Here is a 16,258-nt window from a genome sequence, read left to right on the forward strand (position 1 = left end):
ATAAGTAGAATAGAGCCGGCTGCAAAGTGCTACGCCACTAGAGTCACTTCAAGCAGGACATGACTGCTGAAGACCGGCAAAATATAATTTATTATTCCACACATACAGCTCTCACGGAGTTCACTCTTGGGGGTTTTAAATCCGCTTCTTATCACCACCAGAGCTGCTTTTTAAGCCCTCAAGAGTGAAATATGCCTGGCAGAGGTCCTTTCAATAAATTATTTATTTTAACAAAAGGGAAATAATAAGGATAACCCCCTCATATATTCAATCCCATGTAACCTCATACATACAGTCCCATGTATTCCTATATATATATATACACTCACCGGCCACTTTATTAGGTACACCATGCTAGTAACGGGTTGGACCCCCTTTTGCCTTCAGAACTGCCTCAATTCTTCGTGGCATAGATTCAACAAGGTGCTGGAAGCATTCCTCAGAGATTTTGGTCCATATTGACATGATGGCATCACACAGTTGCCGCAGATTTGTCGGCTGCACATCCCAAAGATGCTCCATACAAGGCAGGATGGATCCATGCTTTCATGTTGTTTACGCCAAATTCTGACCCTACCATCCGAATGTCGCAGCAGAAATCGAGACTCATCAGACCAAGCAACGTTTTTCCAATCTTCTACTGTCCAATTTCGATGAGCTTGTACAAATTGTAGCCTCAGTTTCCTGTTCTTAGCTGAAAGGAGTGGTACCCGGTGTGGTCTTCTGCTGCTGTAGCGCATCTGCCTCAAAGTTCGACGCACTGTGCATTCAGAGATGCTCTTAGGCCTACCTTGGTTGTAACGGGTGGCGATTTGAGTCACTGTTGCCTTTCTATCAGCTCGAACCAGTCTGCCCATTCTCCTCTGACCTCTGGCATCAACAAGGCATTTCCGCTCACAGAACTGCCGCTCACTGGATTTTTTTTCTTTTTCGGACCATTCTCTGTAAACCCTAGAGATGGTTGTGCGTGAAAATCCCAGTAGATCAGCAGTTTCTGAAATACTCAGACCAGCCCTTCTGGCACCAACAACCATGCCACGTTCAAAGGCACTCAAATCACCTTTCTTCCCCATACTGATGCTCGGTTTGAACTGCAGGAGATTGTCTTGACCATGTCTACATGCCTAAATGCACTGAGTTGCCGCCATGTGATTGGCTGATTAGAAATTAAGTGTTAACAAGAAGTTGGACAGGTGCACCTAATAAAGTGGCCGGTGAGTGTATGTATATATATATATACGGTCCCATGTAAACTCATACATACAGTCCCACGTATATGAGCACATAATTATCAGCACCATATACTGTGGTGATATGCACTGTACAGCGCCACAATATATGGTGCTGATAATTATGTGGCTCATATACTGCAATATAAAGGGGTACAATGAGAAATACTATGGCCATGAGGCCAGAGTACAAGTGCCAGCTCATATACTCAGCATATGAGCTGGTACTTGTAGTACTCCAGCCTCATGACCATAGTATTTCTCATTGTACATTTCTCATTGTTATATGCATGTCCAGATTTGTGCCCCCATACTGTCCAGATCTGTGCCCCAATAGGGGGCACAAATCTGGATAGTATGGGGGCACAAATCTGGATAGTATGGGGGCACAAATCTGGACAGAATGGGGCCACAGATCTGGACATATGGGGGCACAAATCTGGACAGAATGGGGGCACAAGTCTGGACAGTATGGGGCCACAAATCTGGACAGTATGGGGGCACAAATCTGGACATATAAGGGCACAAATCTGGACATTATGTTATGGGGGCACAGATCGGTGCCCCCATAATGTCCAGATTTGTGCCCCCATATGTCCAGATTTGTGCCCCCATATGTCCAGATTTGTGCCCCCATACTATATATATATATATATATGTCAGTTTTGCTGTTGGCTGTTGCCCCTGCCCTGGCCGCTGCTCCCTCCCCCATCATGTATGGCTGTATGCAAACTCTCCACCCGGTCCCCGTGGACCCTTTAAGACTGAATTACTACCGTCTGACGTGTCCAACCACACACGCCACCCGAACTGAGTCACCGGCACTACGAGCGGCGGCGGCAGCATGTCACACGCTCAGAGCCAGACTGTGACGTCAGCCGCTGCTGGCGCTTCCCTGATGCGGAAGTGCCAGCGGCGGTCAGACCGCTGAAGGAAGGGACTCAGGCAAGGGGGCACCATAGTTTGGGGAACGTTCCCCGCGGCACACCCGACCATGTGTAGCGGCACACTAGTGTGCCGCGGCACACTGGTTGAAAAACACTGATTTAAGGGACTATGTTCTGTGTTGGCACAGTAAAAAATTTTCATGAGCTCTGATACCTGTTTTTTTTTTTTTTTTAACCTTGGAGGTGAGTAAAGGAGCAGAAGATTGCAAGCATCACATTCTGAACTGATTTGCTTTATGACATAATGTTCTATTTCTCAGGTTTTTGTACGATATACTGTTATTACATGACATCTATATGTACCATATAAGTATGGTGACTTTATGGTTAATGCTCTGGTGAAAATGCAAGATGCAAGTTATATTATTGCCAAATATAGCATTATGCTTTATGTGTATACACAACTTATTCAGAAAAGTTACTTGAAAGTTCAGTTACTCTTTGAAACCAAAAATTGGCTTAAAAGGCGGTCCTCATCTACAAGATCATATCCCAGTATGTAATAGGTGTAATATCAGTAATATTAGCAAATACCTGCAATTAAAAGTGTAGTTTAGGTTTTCTGATTCATCTTTCTTCATGTGCAGGCATTGCAGGACCTTAGTTATCCATGGTGCGACCACTGCATTTAGGGAGCTAGTTGTAAGGTGGTTGTAACCATGGATACCTAAGGTCCTGCAATGATTGCACATAAGTAAAGACATAGAAAAACTATACTGCATTTCAAATTGGAGGTATTTGCTAATATTATTATTATTACACCTACTACATATTGAGGTAGGATCTTGGAGATGAGAATACCCCTTAAAGGGAACCTGCAGATATTGTGGTAAAATGGACATTGGAGTGACTTGTCTCACCATATACACGCACGTAGGGAGAGACCTATCACTCCCCTATAGGGCAGAAGCTACCGACGACCTCGCTGTCTGACCTAGTATCCCATGCTGCTCAGTCCTGGATCCTGGTGGCTTTTAAACTATGTCTTTCTCTCAAACGACACAGCATTTCAGAATGAAACATATATGGATGAAATTATGCAGTCAGTGTCTTGTATAGGCTGCCCTTGGATTGGGCAGCATGTATGAGCTGTCAGGTTCCCTTTTTAAAATATTTTGCTGGCTTACTGAAAGCAGGGCTACATGGGGAAAATAAAGTTATATTCTCTCTGCTTCTACTTGATTCCAGTTTTTGGGGTAGTGCAGTGAGCTGTAACAGTGTCACGCTGGGTGAGGGAAAAGTAAGTGCACAACAAAACAACAACTGAGAGAGGGAGGGGGGAAGCCCAAACACTAGGGAAGGGGGAAGTGGAGACCCCAAGGCAGATCTAACAACACCCTGTTTGTCCTAAGTGTACCTAAATAGGTTCTGCACCTATCACTGAGCAGGTAGCTAATCTCTGCCTGACCCTGGTGATAGGCCCTGGCTAGGAAGGGGACGGGGTCAGTGCTAGTCAGTCCCCACTACAACTAAAGAGAGAGAGGGTGGACGAATGAGGGAATACACTTAGCTTGAGAATACCACCGAGATGTCATGCCAGCAATCCTCCAAGAGTCCTCTACAAAGGCACTAACCAACTGCTAGTACTTCCAACCAGACAGGCAAAATAGAACTAATACTACCATCATGTTGCAGCATTTAAATGTATTTAAACCTTCAGCACAGGTGTGTAATTAGCAGCAGAAATTGGAGGTAACTGTTGGGTCCTAGAGGGAGAAGGATATTGCTCCATAACAGAGAAGCAAAAATCAAGCTAATCGCAAAGACCTTCTACAACTGGATGCAGGATGACAGTCACACCTGACACACCTGTGACAAACAGTTGTTATACTACACAGTGGCCTTGGTGAGGTGGTATGCTAGAGTCAGACGCTCCTGATTCCTGAACCATTAAGTTTATCTTGGTCTCATCAGACCACAGTACATTGTTCCAGTAAGCAAACTCCTTAATTTGCTTGTCTTCAGCAAAGTGGTTGTGGGCATTCTTGTACATCATCTTTAGAAGAGGCTTCCTTCTGGCATGACAGCTATGCAGACCAATTTGATGCAGTGTGTGGCAGATGATCTGAGCACTGATAGGCTGACTCTGCCCCAGCCTTTTAACCTCTGTTTCAATTCTGTCAGCACTCATACGCCTTTTTTGAAAAGACCTTGCAGATCCTCTCCAGTTCCGTCAGGTTGGATGGTTAACGTTGGTGGACAGCCATTTTCAGGTGTTTAGGGTGTTTAGGTCAGGGCTCTGGCTGGGCCAGTCAAGAATGGTCACAGAGTTGTTCTGAAGCCACTCCTTTGTTATTTTAGCTGTGTGCTTAGGGTCATTGCCTTGTTGGAAGGTGAACTTTTGGCCAAGTCTGACGTCCAGAGCACTCTGGAAGAGGTTTTCATCCAGGATATCTCTGTGCTTGGGTGCATTCATGTTTCCTTCAATGACAACCAGGCGTCCTGTCCTAGCAGCTGAAAAACACCCCCATAGCATGATGCTGCCACAACCATGTTGCACTGTTGGCATTGTATTGGGCAGGTGATGAGCAGTGCCTGGTTTTCTCCTCACCTTAGAATTATCACCAAAAAGGTCTGTCTTCATCTCATCAGACCAGAGAATCTTATTTCTCATAGTCTAGGAGTCCTTCATGTGTTTTTTAGCAAACTCTATGCGGGTTTTCATATGTCTTGCACTGAGGACAGTCTTCCGTCGAGCCACTCTGCTATAAAGGTCCAACTGGTGGAGAGCTGCAGTGAGAGTTGACTTTGTGGAACTTTCTCCCATCTCCCTATTGCATCTCTGGAGCTCATCCACAGTGATCTTGTGGTTCTTCTTTACCTCTCTCAACAAGGCTCTTCTCCCACGATTGCTCAGTTTGGCTGGACACCCAGGTCTAGGAAGAGTTCTGGTGGTCCCAAACTTCTTCCATTTAAGGATTATGGAGGCCACTGTGCTCTTAGGAACCTTGAGTACTGCAGAAAATTCTTTTGTAACCTTGGCCAGATCTGTGCCTTGCCACAATTCTGTCTCTGAGCTCCTTGGCCACTTCCTTTGACCTCATGATTCTCATTTGGTCTGACATGCACTGTGATCTGTGAGGTCTTATATAGACAGGTGTGTGCCTTTCCAAATCAAGTCCCACCAGTTTAACTAAACACAGCTGGACTCCAATGAAGGAGTAGAATCGTCTCAAGGAGGATCACAAGGAAATGGACAGCATGTGACTAAAATATGAGTGTCTGAGCAAAGGGTCTGAATACTTATGACCATGTGATATTTCAGTTTTTCTTTTTTAAATTTCAGTCAAGATGGGGTGCCGAGTGTACATTAAGGAGAAAAAAATGAACTCTTTTGAATTTATCAAATGGCTGCAATGAAACTGAGTAAAAAATGTAAAGGGGTCTGAATACTTTCCATACCCACTGTAACTTCATTTTCTCCCTGCAACCCCTGCTCCAGTAAAAGCCAACTAAAATATTATTTACCTACAGCTAACACTATATCTCCAGGTAAATAGCGTTTTGGTGGTTACAGGTTCCCTTTAAGGTGTTAACATATTTATTTTCAATACCTGGAATATTAATTAACACACACCCTTACATTATTTTGAATACACAAATAAATCCCTGATACCTATTCCACCTCTCTCTCTCTCTCACGCACTGATATTCTCGAATGAAGCATCATCAAAAAAAAAGTTGGAAAAAAAAGAAAAGCTGTTAGTGTAGTGAGGGAACGGGTGGGGGGGGAATTTTTTAACCCAAGTATATTAGAAAATAGCATACATTATGAGTCTAAATAGATAGGAAGTTAGGAGACATTTTAATTGGAGAGAGAGACTCTGATTAAAAGGGTGGAACAGGTGTCAGGGATACATAATAATAAAAATATAAGGGTGTGTGATAATTACCTCTTTAAATTCACCATTAGAGTTATTTATTCTTAGATGGCCTTGTCCAACACTGACGTGAGATTGTGTGACAACCTCTCACCTAGTTAGTCGCTTGCTCATTGCTTAATGCAGACTATGTTGTGTAATAAGCTAAATATGGATGTGTGTAATTTATTACCATGCAGATAACAGAGGTCTAAAATTCGCACATTGAACACTTCAGGATTTCTTGTATATGCTTCAGGTTCAGGCTAATTCTTCCACCATGGTGACTGCGTGCTTTCTGCTTTCTGTCTTACTCTCCGCTTCAAGCTGCCAAGCGTTGGAGAAATTCATTGGTGCAGTCTATGAACATGCGGTAATACTCCCCGATGAGACAGCTACACCTATGTCAGCACAGGAAGCCCTGGATTTAATGAATAAAAATATGGACATTCTTGAAGAAGCAGTGAAGACAGCGGCATGGCAGGTAGTTTGATTTGTATTTGACCGGAAATAAGTGTAAGTTATTGTAATTCTGGAAATGGACGCCTGACTACAGGTGTTAGTTACTGCGAGTTGTATCATCATCTAAGGGTGCAGACAGACGGCCATATTTCTCATGCGAGGATTGCATTGCAATCCTCGGACTGACCGTCAGCTCTCCTGACCAGAGCGTGACATGCTCAGGTCAGGAGAGGTGCCGGGCCAGTCCGTGCATTGCAATGTGACCATCGCACGACAAATACGTCTGTCTGTCTGCCTCCTAACTATAAGACTAAAGCCTGTTTAGGGTTATCTACCAATAAAAATATTTTTTTCTTTAGTTTATTTGGGGCTAAAAATAATTTTTGCAATTTGGTTTCATTAAAAATTTTGCACCGTTTGGCTTTTACAGGCTCTTTGTTTCCATGCACATTCAGCTTCGATGCGGTCAGAGGTCATCAAAGAGTTAGAAATGTTCCTATTAGACTGTCAGAAGGAGTTCAATGTCATATTCTGTTAACCCTTTCTGCAGCCAATAATAGATATTGATAACGATATTTCCGTCAGTCCCATAGATTTCTAGTTGAATTACAGTGAACTTGCTCGACCACCATCCATTTAAAAGAAAGAGCACTGAGTGATGACACATGCAACCTTTCAAAAGTATATTCATTTTAATACAATACTTATATATGGTATTATTAATTTTATTCAGTTATCTAACATGTTTGTGTTGGTCGGACATATATTTTCTCATTAGGAGAATATGAATTGCATTCTATGATGCAATAATTCTAGTAATCCATGATATTGAGGGATTATTTTTCAAATATAATATTGTATGATTTCATACATTTTCTGTGATACATGCAGATACATCAGAGTGGCCCAGTGGTTAGCAATGATTTGCAGCGCTGGAGTCCTGGGTTCAAATCCCATCAAGGACAACATCTGTCTTCTCCCAGTGTTTGCGTGGGTTTCCCCCCAAAGACATAATGATGGGGAATTTAGATTGTGATCCCCAATGGGGACAGTGATGGCAAAGGCCATAAGTGTGCAATAAGCTACAATCACTTCAGACTATCACACACAGAAAAGCAGGTCCGTGAAGTGCGATAATTTCCGATAGGACATACATGAGTACTATCATATACAGGTGCTTTGCTTCTCACAAAATTAGAATATCATCAAAAAGTTAATTTATTTCAGTTCTTCAATACAAAAAGTGAAACTCATATTTTATAGAGTCATTGCAAACACAGTGATCCATTTCCAGTGTTTATTTCTGTTAATGTTGATGATCATGGCTTACAGTCAACGAAAACCCAAACGTCATTATCTCAGTAAATTAGAATACTTTATAACACCAGCTTGAAAATGATTTTAAAATCTGAAATGTTGTCCTACTGAAATGTATGTTCAGTAAATGCACTCATTACTTGGTCGGGGCTCCTTTGGCATCAATTACTGCATCAATGCGGCGTGTCATGGATGCGATGAGCCTGTGGAGCTGCTGAGGTGTTATGGAAGCCCAGGTTGCTTTGATAGCAGCCTTCAGCTCATCTGCATTGTTGGGTCTGGTGTCTCTCATCTTCCTCTTAACAATACCCCATAGATTCTCTATGGGCTTAAGGTCAGGCGAGTTTGCTGGCCAATCAAGCATAGTGATACTATTGTTTTTAAACCAGGTATTGGTACATTTGGCAGTGTGGACAGGTGCCAAGTCCTGCTGGAGAATTAAATTTCGATCTCCAAAAAGTTTGTCAGCAGAAGGAAGCATGACACGGTAATGATCAGTTGGTAACTTTTACTGAAGTTCTGCAAACAGTTTCAGAAGTTTCCATACAATTCACACACATGGTTTTGGTCAGGCCTGCATGGTGAGAGTTCAGTTTCTATGCTGTGACGTAGTGTAGCCTTCCAGCTGCTAATTATACCTCTGGTAAATGATTCCTTGCATCCCCAGGGGTCCAAATTAAACAGTTAGGCTATATGCACACCATGCGTTTGGTATGAGTTTTTGCGGCTTTTTTTCCACTTTGAATTGGGCCAAAAACGCTATGGAATCCTTATGCAAGCTTATTCAATGACAATCCTGAAGTGATGTGCTTCTGGTCAGTAAACTTCCATGCGTATTTGCACCACTTGTTTTTCTGCAGTCAATTCTTTGCGTTTCTGCAGCGTTTCAACACCCATTGACTTCAATTGAGTCAGTCAAATCTGCAGCAAAAACGCAGGTATAAAAATGTTTGCGGATTTGCTGAGTTTTTATTTTGCATTTTACCGGCTTCCTAGTTTGTTTCCCGTGATTTCATCTGTGTTACAGCGTGGGAAACATCAGCGCCGTAGTTCTTATCAGCAGTAAAGCTACCGCCAGTAAGATCGTTGGTCAGAGTGCTGCAGAATCATGCTGGCAGATGTCAGCGTGTCCCCGCAGCTGTGACTGCCACCAGGGCCGGACTGGAACTAAAATTCAGCCCTGGCATTTAAAGTCACACAGGCCCACTTGTCACATGGTGACTGTATAATATCTTTGTACACTTGTAGGCTACAAGAAGTGAGGGGAGTGTAACACGACTATATAACATAATTACAGCTGTATCCAGCATTACAGCTCAGTCCCCATAGACTGTAATACAGCACAACCCCCATAGACTATAATACAGCACAGCCCCATAGAATGTAATACAGCACAGCCCCCATAGAATGTAATACAACACAGCCCCCATAGAATGTAATACAACACAGCCCCCATAGAATGTAATGCAGCACAGCCCCCATAGAATGTAATGCAGCACAGCCCCCATAGAATGTAATACAGCACAGCCCCCATAGAATGTAATGCAGCACAGGCCCATAGAATGTAATACAGCACAGCCCCATAGAATGTAATGCAGCCAGCCCCATAGAATTTAATGCAGCACAGCTCCCATAGAATGTAATGCAGCACAGCCCCATAGAATGTAATGCAGCACAGCCCCATAGAATGTAATGCAGCACAGCCCCATAGAATGTAATGCAGCACAGCCCCCATAGAATGTAATACAGCCAGCCCCCATAGAATGTAATGCTGCACAACCCCCATAGAATGTAATGCAGCACAGCCCCCATAGAATGTAATGCAGCACAGCCCCCATAGAATGTAATACAGCCAGCCCCCATAGAATGATAGAATGTAATGCAGCACAGGCCCATGGAATGGAATGCAGCCAGCCCCATAGAATATAATGCAGCACAGGCCCATAGAATGGAATGCAGCCAGCCCCATAGAATATAATGCAGCACAGGCCCATGGAATGGAATGCAGCCAGCCCCATAGAATATAATGCAGCACAGGCCCATGTAATGGAATGCAGCCGACCCCCCCCCCAATACCTCCACAATCCAGTCATCACTCATTGATAAAAAAAAAAAACCCACTCTACTCACCTCTCTCCTCGTGCCCCGCGCTGCTCCGGTCTCAGCAGATGCAGTCTGCCCGCCCGGTCACACTGCAGGTGCGCGATGATATGACGTCATCGCACACCCGCAGTGTCAGCGGCAGGCAGAGCGGGGAATGATGGGAGAGGGGGCGTCAGCAGACGCTCTCTCCTCCATCATTGCATTCAACTGTACCGGTGTCTATGACGCCGGTATAGTTGAATGCGGGGCGGGGAGTGTGCCGAGAGCGGCACACTCGAGCGGCCCACTACTGCCATCGGCCCTTCTGGCATTTGCCAGAACTGCCCGATGGCCAGTCCGGCCCTGACTGCCACACACGGTAACACTACCTCAGACTGTCAGTCACAGCGCTGCAGGATCATGCTGGCAGATGTCAGCATGACCCTGGAGCTGTGACTGCGACCCGCAGGCGTGGGCCAATGAGACTACTGCTCCCATTGGGCTATGTCTGCTGTCACTGATAACAGTGACAGCAGGTGCCGCTGATGGGAGACGTAGTCTCATCTGCCGGCGCCGGTGCTCACAGTTAAAAAAAAAAAACATTCTCAGCAAGAACACAAAGTGGTACAAGTGACAGAATCTCACGTTTCTGCTGTGCCTTCTGGGCTTCCAGGACCAAATATCTGTGCCAGCAGCAGTAATACTCTTGTGGGTACTGATAGCAGTGATGGCTCCTCTAGATCACACTGCTGCTGGTTCTGCATGTGCTGCTGTTTTTGGGCTGGTGGCAGGAGTAAGGCAGAATCAGTGAGAGATGAGAGCACACTATATCTATCTATTGCTGATAATGACAGACTGCTACAAACCACAGATCTTCATCATTTTTGCAGTTTTGCACTAGGTCAGCTGTAAATCACAAGTTGATCACATATCATGTGAACATCCTCACCTTGCACCTTAAATATCATAGATCTGAAACTTTTGTGATGCTGTAATTGTCAATTTTCCGTGTGGGGAATTTTCCGTGTGGGGAATTTTCCATGTGGGGAATTTTCCGTGTGGGGAATTTTCCTTGTGGGCATTTTTCCTGTGTACATTTTTCATGTGGGCAATTTTCCTGTGGGCAATTTTCCTGTGGGCATTTTTCAGGGAATCGTTTTAGAGCTAGCATATGACTCTAACAACAGTGACCAAAGTTGAAAACAAAAATAATGAAATGCCATAATTGTCCTCTCTTGATCGCTGAATTTCCCGCAGAAAATGCAATTAAATTATATGTGGCCTGAAAATTACTTCTATAAAAACTAAAGATTAGCATGCAAAAAGCAAGCTCTCATACATCTCTATCATTGGAAAAATAAAAATGTATGGGTCTCAAAATAAGTTGTCTTGCAGTATGCAAAAAGCTTTCATGTGATCACAGGTTCAAGTAAAAAGGTTAAAAAAAAGTTAGAGAAAATATATAAGAAAAAAAATTGGAATCACCCCTTTTCTCCCCCATTAAAAAATAAAGATACTAAAAAAATCAAATATTAAAGATATTCAGTATTGCCCCATCTGTACAACTCCGACATATATATAAAATAATTAAACTGTTCAATAAATAAAGTAAAGCTAAAAATAGTCAAAATTCCAGTAATTCTTGTTTTTTTTAAAATGGTCATATTTATCTCTAAATGGTATAAATATAAACATTAGCTCGTCATGCAAAAAACTGCCTTAAAAAAATAAAATAAAAAAGTGTCTTAGGAAATGGTGACATAAACCAATTTTTTTTAAATACATTTCTGAAATAAAAAAAAGATTCTATTGTATATATGTTTAGAAAACTATAAAGGGTATGACTCTTGGAATAAGGGGAAAAATAAAATGAAATCACCAAACGAAAATTGACTGGAGCAGGAAGAGGTTAATCTGCGACTATAAACAAATATTTGTACATATCTTTGCTTCATCTTTTTTATGTTTTTCATTCTAGGTTTATTTTGTATTATTTATATAGTTTGCTTTGGATACTGTGCTCTAGTCTTCAATTTCGCAAAAACACTTTACACTGAAAGGTTTTTTTCTAGGGTGCTCATTTGATTGTTACCCCAGAAGATGGTATATATGGTTGGAGATTTACAAGACAAACAATTTACCCTTTCCTGGAAGATATTCCTGACCCCAGTGTCAACTGGATACCATGTTCTCACCCTGAAAGGTAAACAGTCTGCCTAAATTTTTATTTTTTTTTCAAAATAAAGAAAAAGTTATTAGCCAATGTCTGTCTTTTCGAAGTTGAAAAAGTTGAACTGAATTAAAAAAAAAAAAAAGTGGTTTTCTTACAAAACAGTCTGACAGCATTCCACAGTCTGATCATCGCCTGTATGTAGCAGAGCGGACCAGACAACTGCAGCTTCTTGTCTCCCATGGAGACTATTGAAACATGCAAAAAGTAAAAAAAAAACTTTCATAAAATATTAAAAAAATAAAAAAATATAAAATTTCAAATCACCCCCCCAATTCGCCCCATTCAAAATAAAACAGTAAAAAAAATCAAACATGCACATATTTGGTATCACCACATTCAGAATCTATCAATATAAAAGAAAAAAATTAACCTGATCGCTAAACGGTGTGATGAGAAAAAAAGTAAAAATGCCAGAATTACCTTTTTTCAGTCGCCACTACATTGCAATAAAATACAACAAGGACGAGCGATTAAAAGATCATATCTACACCAAAATGGTGTCAATAAAAACATCAGCTTGGCATGCAAAAAATAAGTCCTCACCCAGCCCCAAATTACGAAAAATTGAGACGCTACAGGTTTTGGAAAAAGGCTCAATTTTTTATTTTCTACCAATGTTTGGATTTTTTTTATCACTAACCTAGACATGTTTGGTGTCTATGAACCCGTAATGACCTGGAGAATCATAATGGCAGGTCAGTTTTAGCATTTAGTGAACATGGTAAACAAAAAAAAACTATGGAATTGCACTTTTTTTGCAATTTCACCACACTTGGACTTGCAGAAAGTAATGTTGGTTCACTGTGGTGCCCTGAGGAACAAATTCAATAGGAACGACTCTTTAGATGTTGAAAAAACAAACCGTCATGGACTTTCAAATTTGATTTAACTTGCTGTGCTTTTTTTTGGTCTGGGTCATGAAGCTGTCTTCGACTGCTGTTTTGTTTCAGGATCATTAGCGTAAGGCCGGCGTCACACTTGTGAGTGCAATGCAAGAAACACACACGAGTTTCTCGCGTCAATACCCGGCACTGCCGCCGGTAGTTCGGACCGGAGTGTTCAGCTGCATAGAAATACATGCAGCCGCACACTCCAGTCCGGCCGGCGGCAGTGCCGGGTATTGATGCGAGAAACTCGTGCGAGTTTCTTGCATTGCACTCACAAGTGTGACCCCGGCCTAACACCAAGATTCATCTCTTGTGATGACTTTTGACAAAAAAAAATCGGTGTTACCCACCTTACTCTCCCGCCCCTGCGACTTATTCCCAAGAATGTATTAAATGTTATTATTATGTATAACCCTCCTCACTTGTAAAGCGCCATGGAATAAATGGCGCTATAACAATAAATAATAATAATAATTATAATAATAATAATAAACACATGGAGGACACATCGGATATCAGGGTCAAATAAATAAATAAGTGGTCAACCCCAAAAACATGTCAATATGTAAACCTGAATCCAGAAAAAGAGGCATGTCATGAAAAAGAAGGGGGACCATCACATATAAGACTATATATTTAAATAGAACAAACTTTTATTACTATAGGTGTACAAAAAAAACCCACACAATAAAAACATTTAAAAACAATGTTTACAAAGAAACAACAACATGTTTTCCACACATAGCTCAACTGGCTAGATAAATATGATGTCTTCCAAATAATGCACAATACCTAAATTCATAAAGTATACATGAATGGTCCTGAGCTCCTCATATAAATGGGTTAACACTTGATCACAATGATGGGACTAATAAAGATGTATACCTGCACCAATTCATTCTATGAAATATAATCCCTGCAGCATGTAGGAAAGGCCCCTGCAGTTGGGTCCAACAGGGAGCCAGACACTCCAAGCATATATTCTCAATAATATTTAGAAGTGAGATAATAACTAGAATCCGTGATTGAAAAACAAAGAAATGGTTGGTAGCCGCCAAGCTTTGTTAAGCACAGCACATACCCACACGGAATGCTCATAGCTCAAGACCAGTTCACCTCGTATTACATCAGAGAGCCTGTAGTGGAGACCCGACGCGTGTCGCCACTGCCGTGGCTTCCTCAGAGGTCAGTAGCATTCTTCCCAAGAATGAAGAAAAACCTAAAAGGAAAGCATTTTCAGGACATAGAAGAGGTTAAGAAAAAAATAGCTGAAGGAAACAGTGGAAAAAACATTGGGATAAGTGCATATCATCTAATGGACAGTATTTTTGAAGAGGAATAATGTTTTCAAGACGCTATTTTGAATTAAAAAAATTTAAATAAGTAATTCTCATTTTTTGGGTACCTTTTTGTATGTCTGTGGAGACACAATCTTACAAATATGAACCAAGAAATGAGTGAATATATTTACATTAATCCTATGAATCAAAATACCGTACATCTAAAAATTACATCAAAAGCAGCTATTTTATTACAGTTGTACATTGCAGGGTCTTTTTTTTATGAGAGAGCTTCTATTCTGACATTGTATTATCTTTGAATTGTGCAGGTTTGGTCCAGCTCCTGTTCAGACAAGACTGAGTTGTATGGCAAAGGATAATTCCATTTATGTGGTTGCAAATATGGGTGATAAAAAATTGTGCAACATGTCTGATGCTGGATGCCCAGATGATGGCCAATACAACTATAACACTGCTGTAGTATATGACTCTAATGGGAAGTTAGTAGCACGCTACCACAAGGTATGTCTTCATGGTTTTGATTTATATGCCAAGCAAGTATTTTCTTAAAAGGAATGTCTCCTCAGTTTTTTGCTGCCAAAACTATGGGTCATATGGTATCCTGCCTATATCCCTCACAGTATAGGTGGACAGGCTCTGTAACCTACCTGAAAAAGCTTTTAATAAATGTAAAAAAGGATGAACTTATGGACTGTAATATAGTAACAACTTGCTGTTCCAAATGTTCAGTCTTTTCAACTTCTTTTACCTGGTTCAGCTTTCTAAAGACGTGAAGCAGTTAAAAGAAGTGACCTGACAATTCTTCAGGTGGCATTTGAGGAAGGCGGCAAAGCTTCTGCAAAAATTACTGCTAAAATTTTGCCGGTCTCACAACATTTTTACCAGTTCTAACAAAGTGGGTAGAGCTTAGGTGGGACGAGGTCGTGGTGACCACTGCTCGTCAAATTCATGAATTTTTGCTGTGCCGCAAATTTTTCTTCAGCAAGGACCGACGCAAGATTTGTGGCGAGGCGCACAAGGAGGAGCACACAACTTGTCAGATGCTCTTCATTCATGAAGAGGTGTGTGCCTCTTTGATTCAGAAGGGTCTCTACATCAAGACAGGTGTGAACAACGCTGGTCTTTATCGGGCCCTAGTGTTGAAAATTGCCCAGCAGGGGACAAATGTGCCGCTATCTTCTGGTATCGCCCTCCTGGTTCATCTTTATTGTTAGGCCTCTCTTTATGTGTTTAATTAGCTCATCTATATTTATCTTAGGAGAAACTTTTTCATGTCAGTTCTAAATTGATCAAGTTGATTCTGAAGGGGGGTAGATTTAACACATTTCTATGATGGGTCAGCCAGTCCATTTGTAGATTTCTGAATGATTAAAAACTCTTATTTTTTTAGATCTGTTGTTTATCTATTTCTATTTTTTCTAGTTTTAATATATATATTACAACATATATATTGCAATACTTTTTTATTTCTGTTAATGGAGACTTATACAGCTTATATCAACATAATTGTATGGTTTGTCTAATGGTACCTCTCTCTTACAGTATAACTTGTTTCTTGGAGAGGTCCAATTTAATGTTCCCAAAGAACCTGAGATTGTGACCTTTGACACTCCATTTGGAAAATTTGGGATTTTTATTTGCTTTGACATACTATTTTATGACCCAGCTGTTGCACTGGTAGTGGAGCACAATGTGGACACTATTGTTTTTCCTACTGCATGGATGAATCTTCTTCCTCACCTGACTGCTATAGAATTCCACTCAGCATGGGCGATGGGAATGGGTGTAAATTTGCTTTCAGCCAACACCCATAATACAAGCAACAGGATGACAGGTAATACTAAATGCAATCTCTCAGATATATAGTTTAAAGGGTTTTTTCACTTTTAGAAAAGTGGTCCCTAAATGATCTGATCCTATTAAACCCACAAACTCAGATA

At 41.4% G+C, this 16,258-nt stretch overlaps 1 protein-coding gene across 3 annotated transcripts in view; it reads left to right on the forward strand.

Annotated features, from left to right (window-relative positions):
* Positions 1–16,258, forward strand: part of LOC143807610 (pantetheinase-like) — a 209,225-nt gene that overhangs the window by 163,061 nt on the left and 29,906 nt on the right. For all 3 annotated transcript variants that reach the window (XM_077289345.1, XM_077289344.1, XM_077289346.1), the window contains 4 exons: positions 6,364–6,520; positions 11,970–12,100; positions 14,627–14,819; positions 15,861–16,152. In XM_077289345.1, the coding sequence (XP_077145460.1) occupies positions 6,364–6,520; positions 11,970–12,100; positions 14,627–14,819; positions 15,861–16,152 (773 nt within the window). The remainder of the gene's footprint in view (positions 1–6,363; positions 6,521–11,969; positions 12,101–14,626; positions 14,820–15,860; positions 16,153–16,258) is intronic.

The sequence above is a fragment of the Ranitomeya variabilis genome, chromosome 2 (assembly GCF_051348905.1).
Source record: "Ranitomeya variabilis isolate aRanVar5 chromosome 2, aRanVar5.hap1, whole genome shotgun sequence".
Taxonomy (NCBI): Eukaryota; Metazoa; Chordata; class Amphibia; order Anura; family Dendrobatidae; genus Ranitomeya; species Ranitomeya variabilis.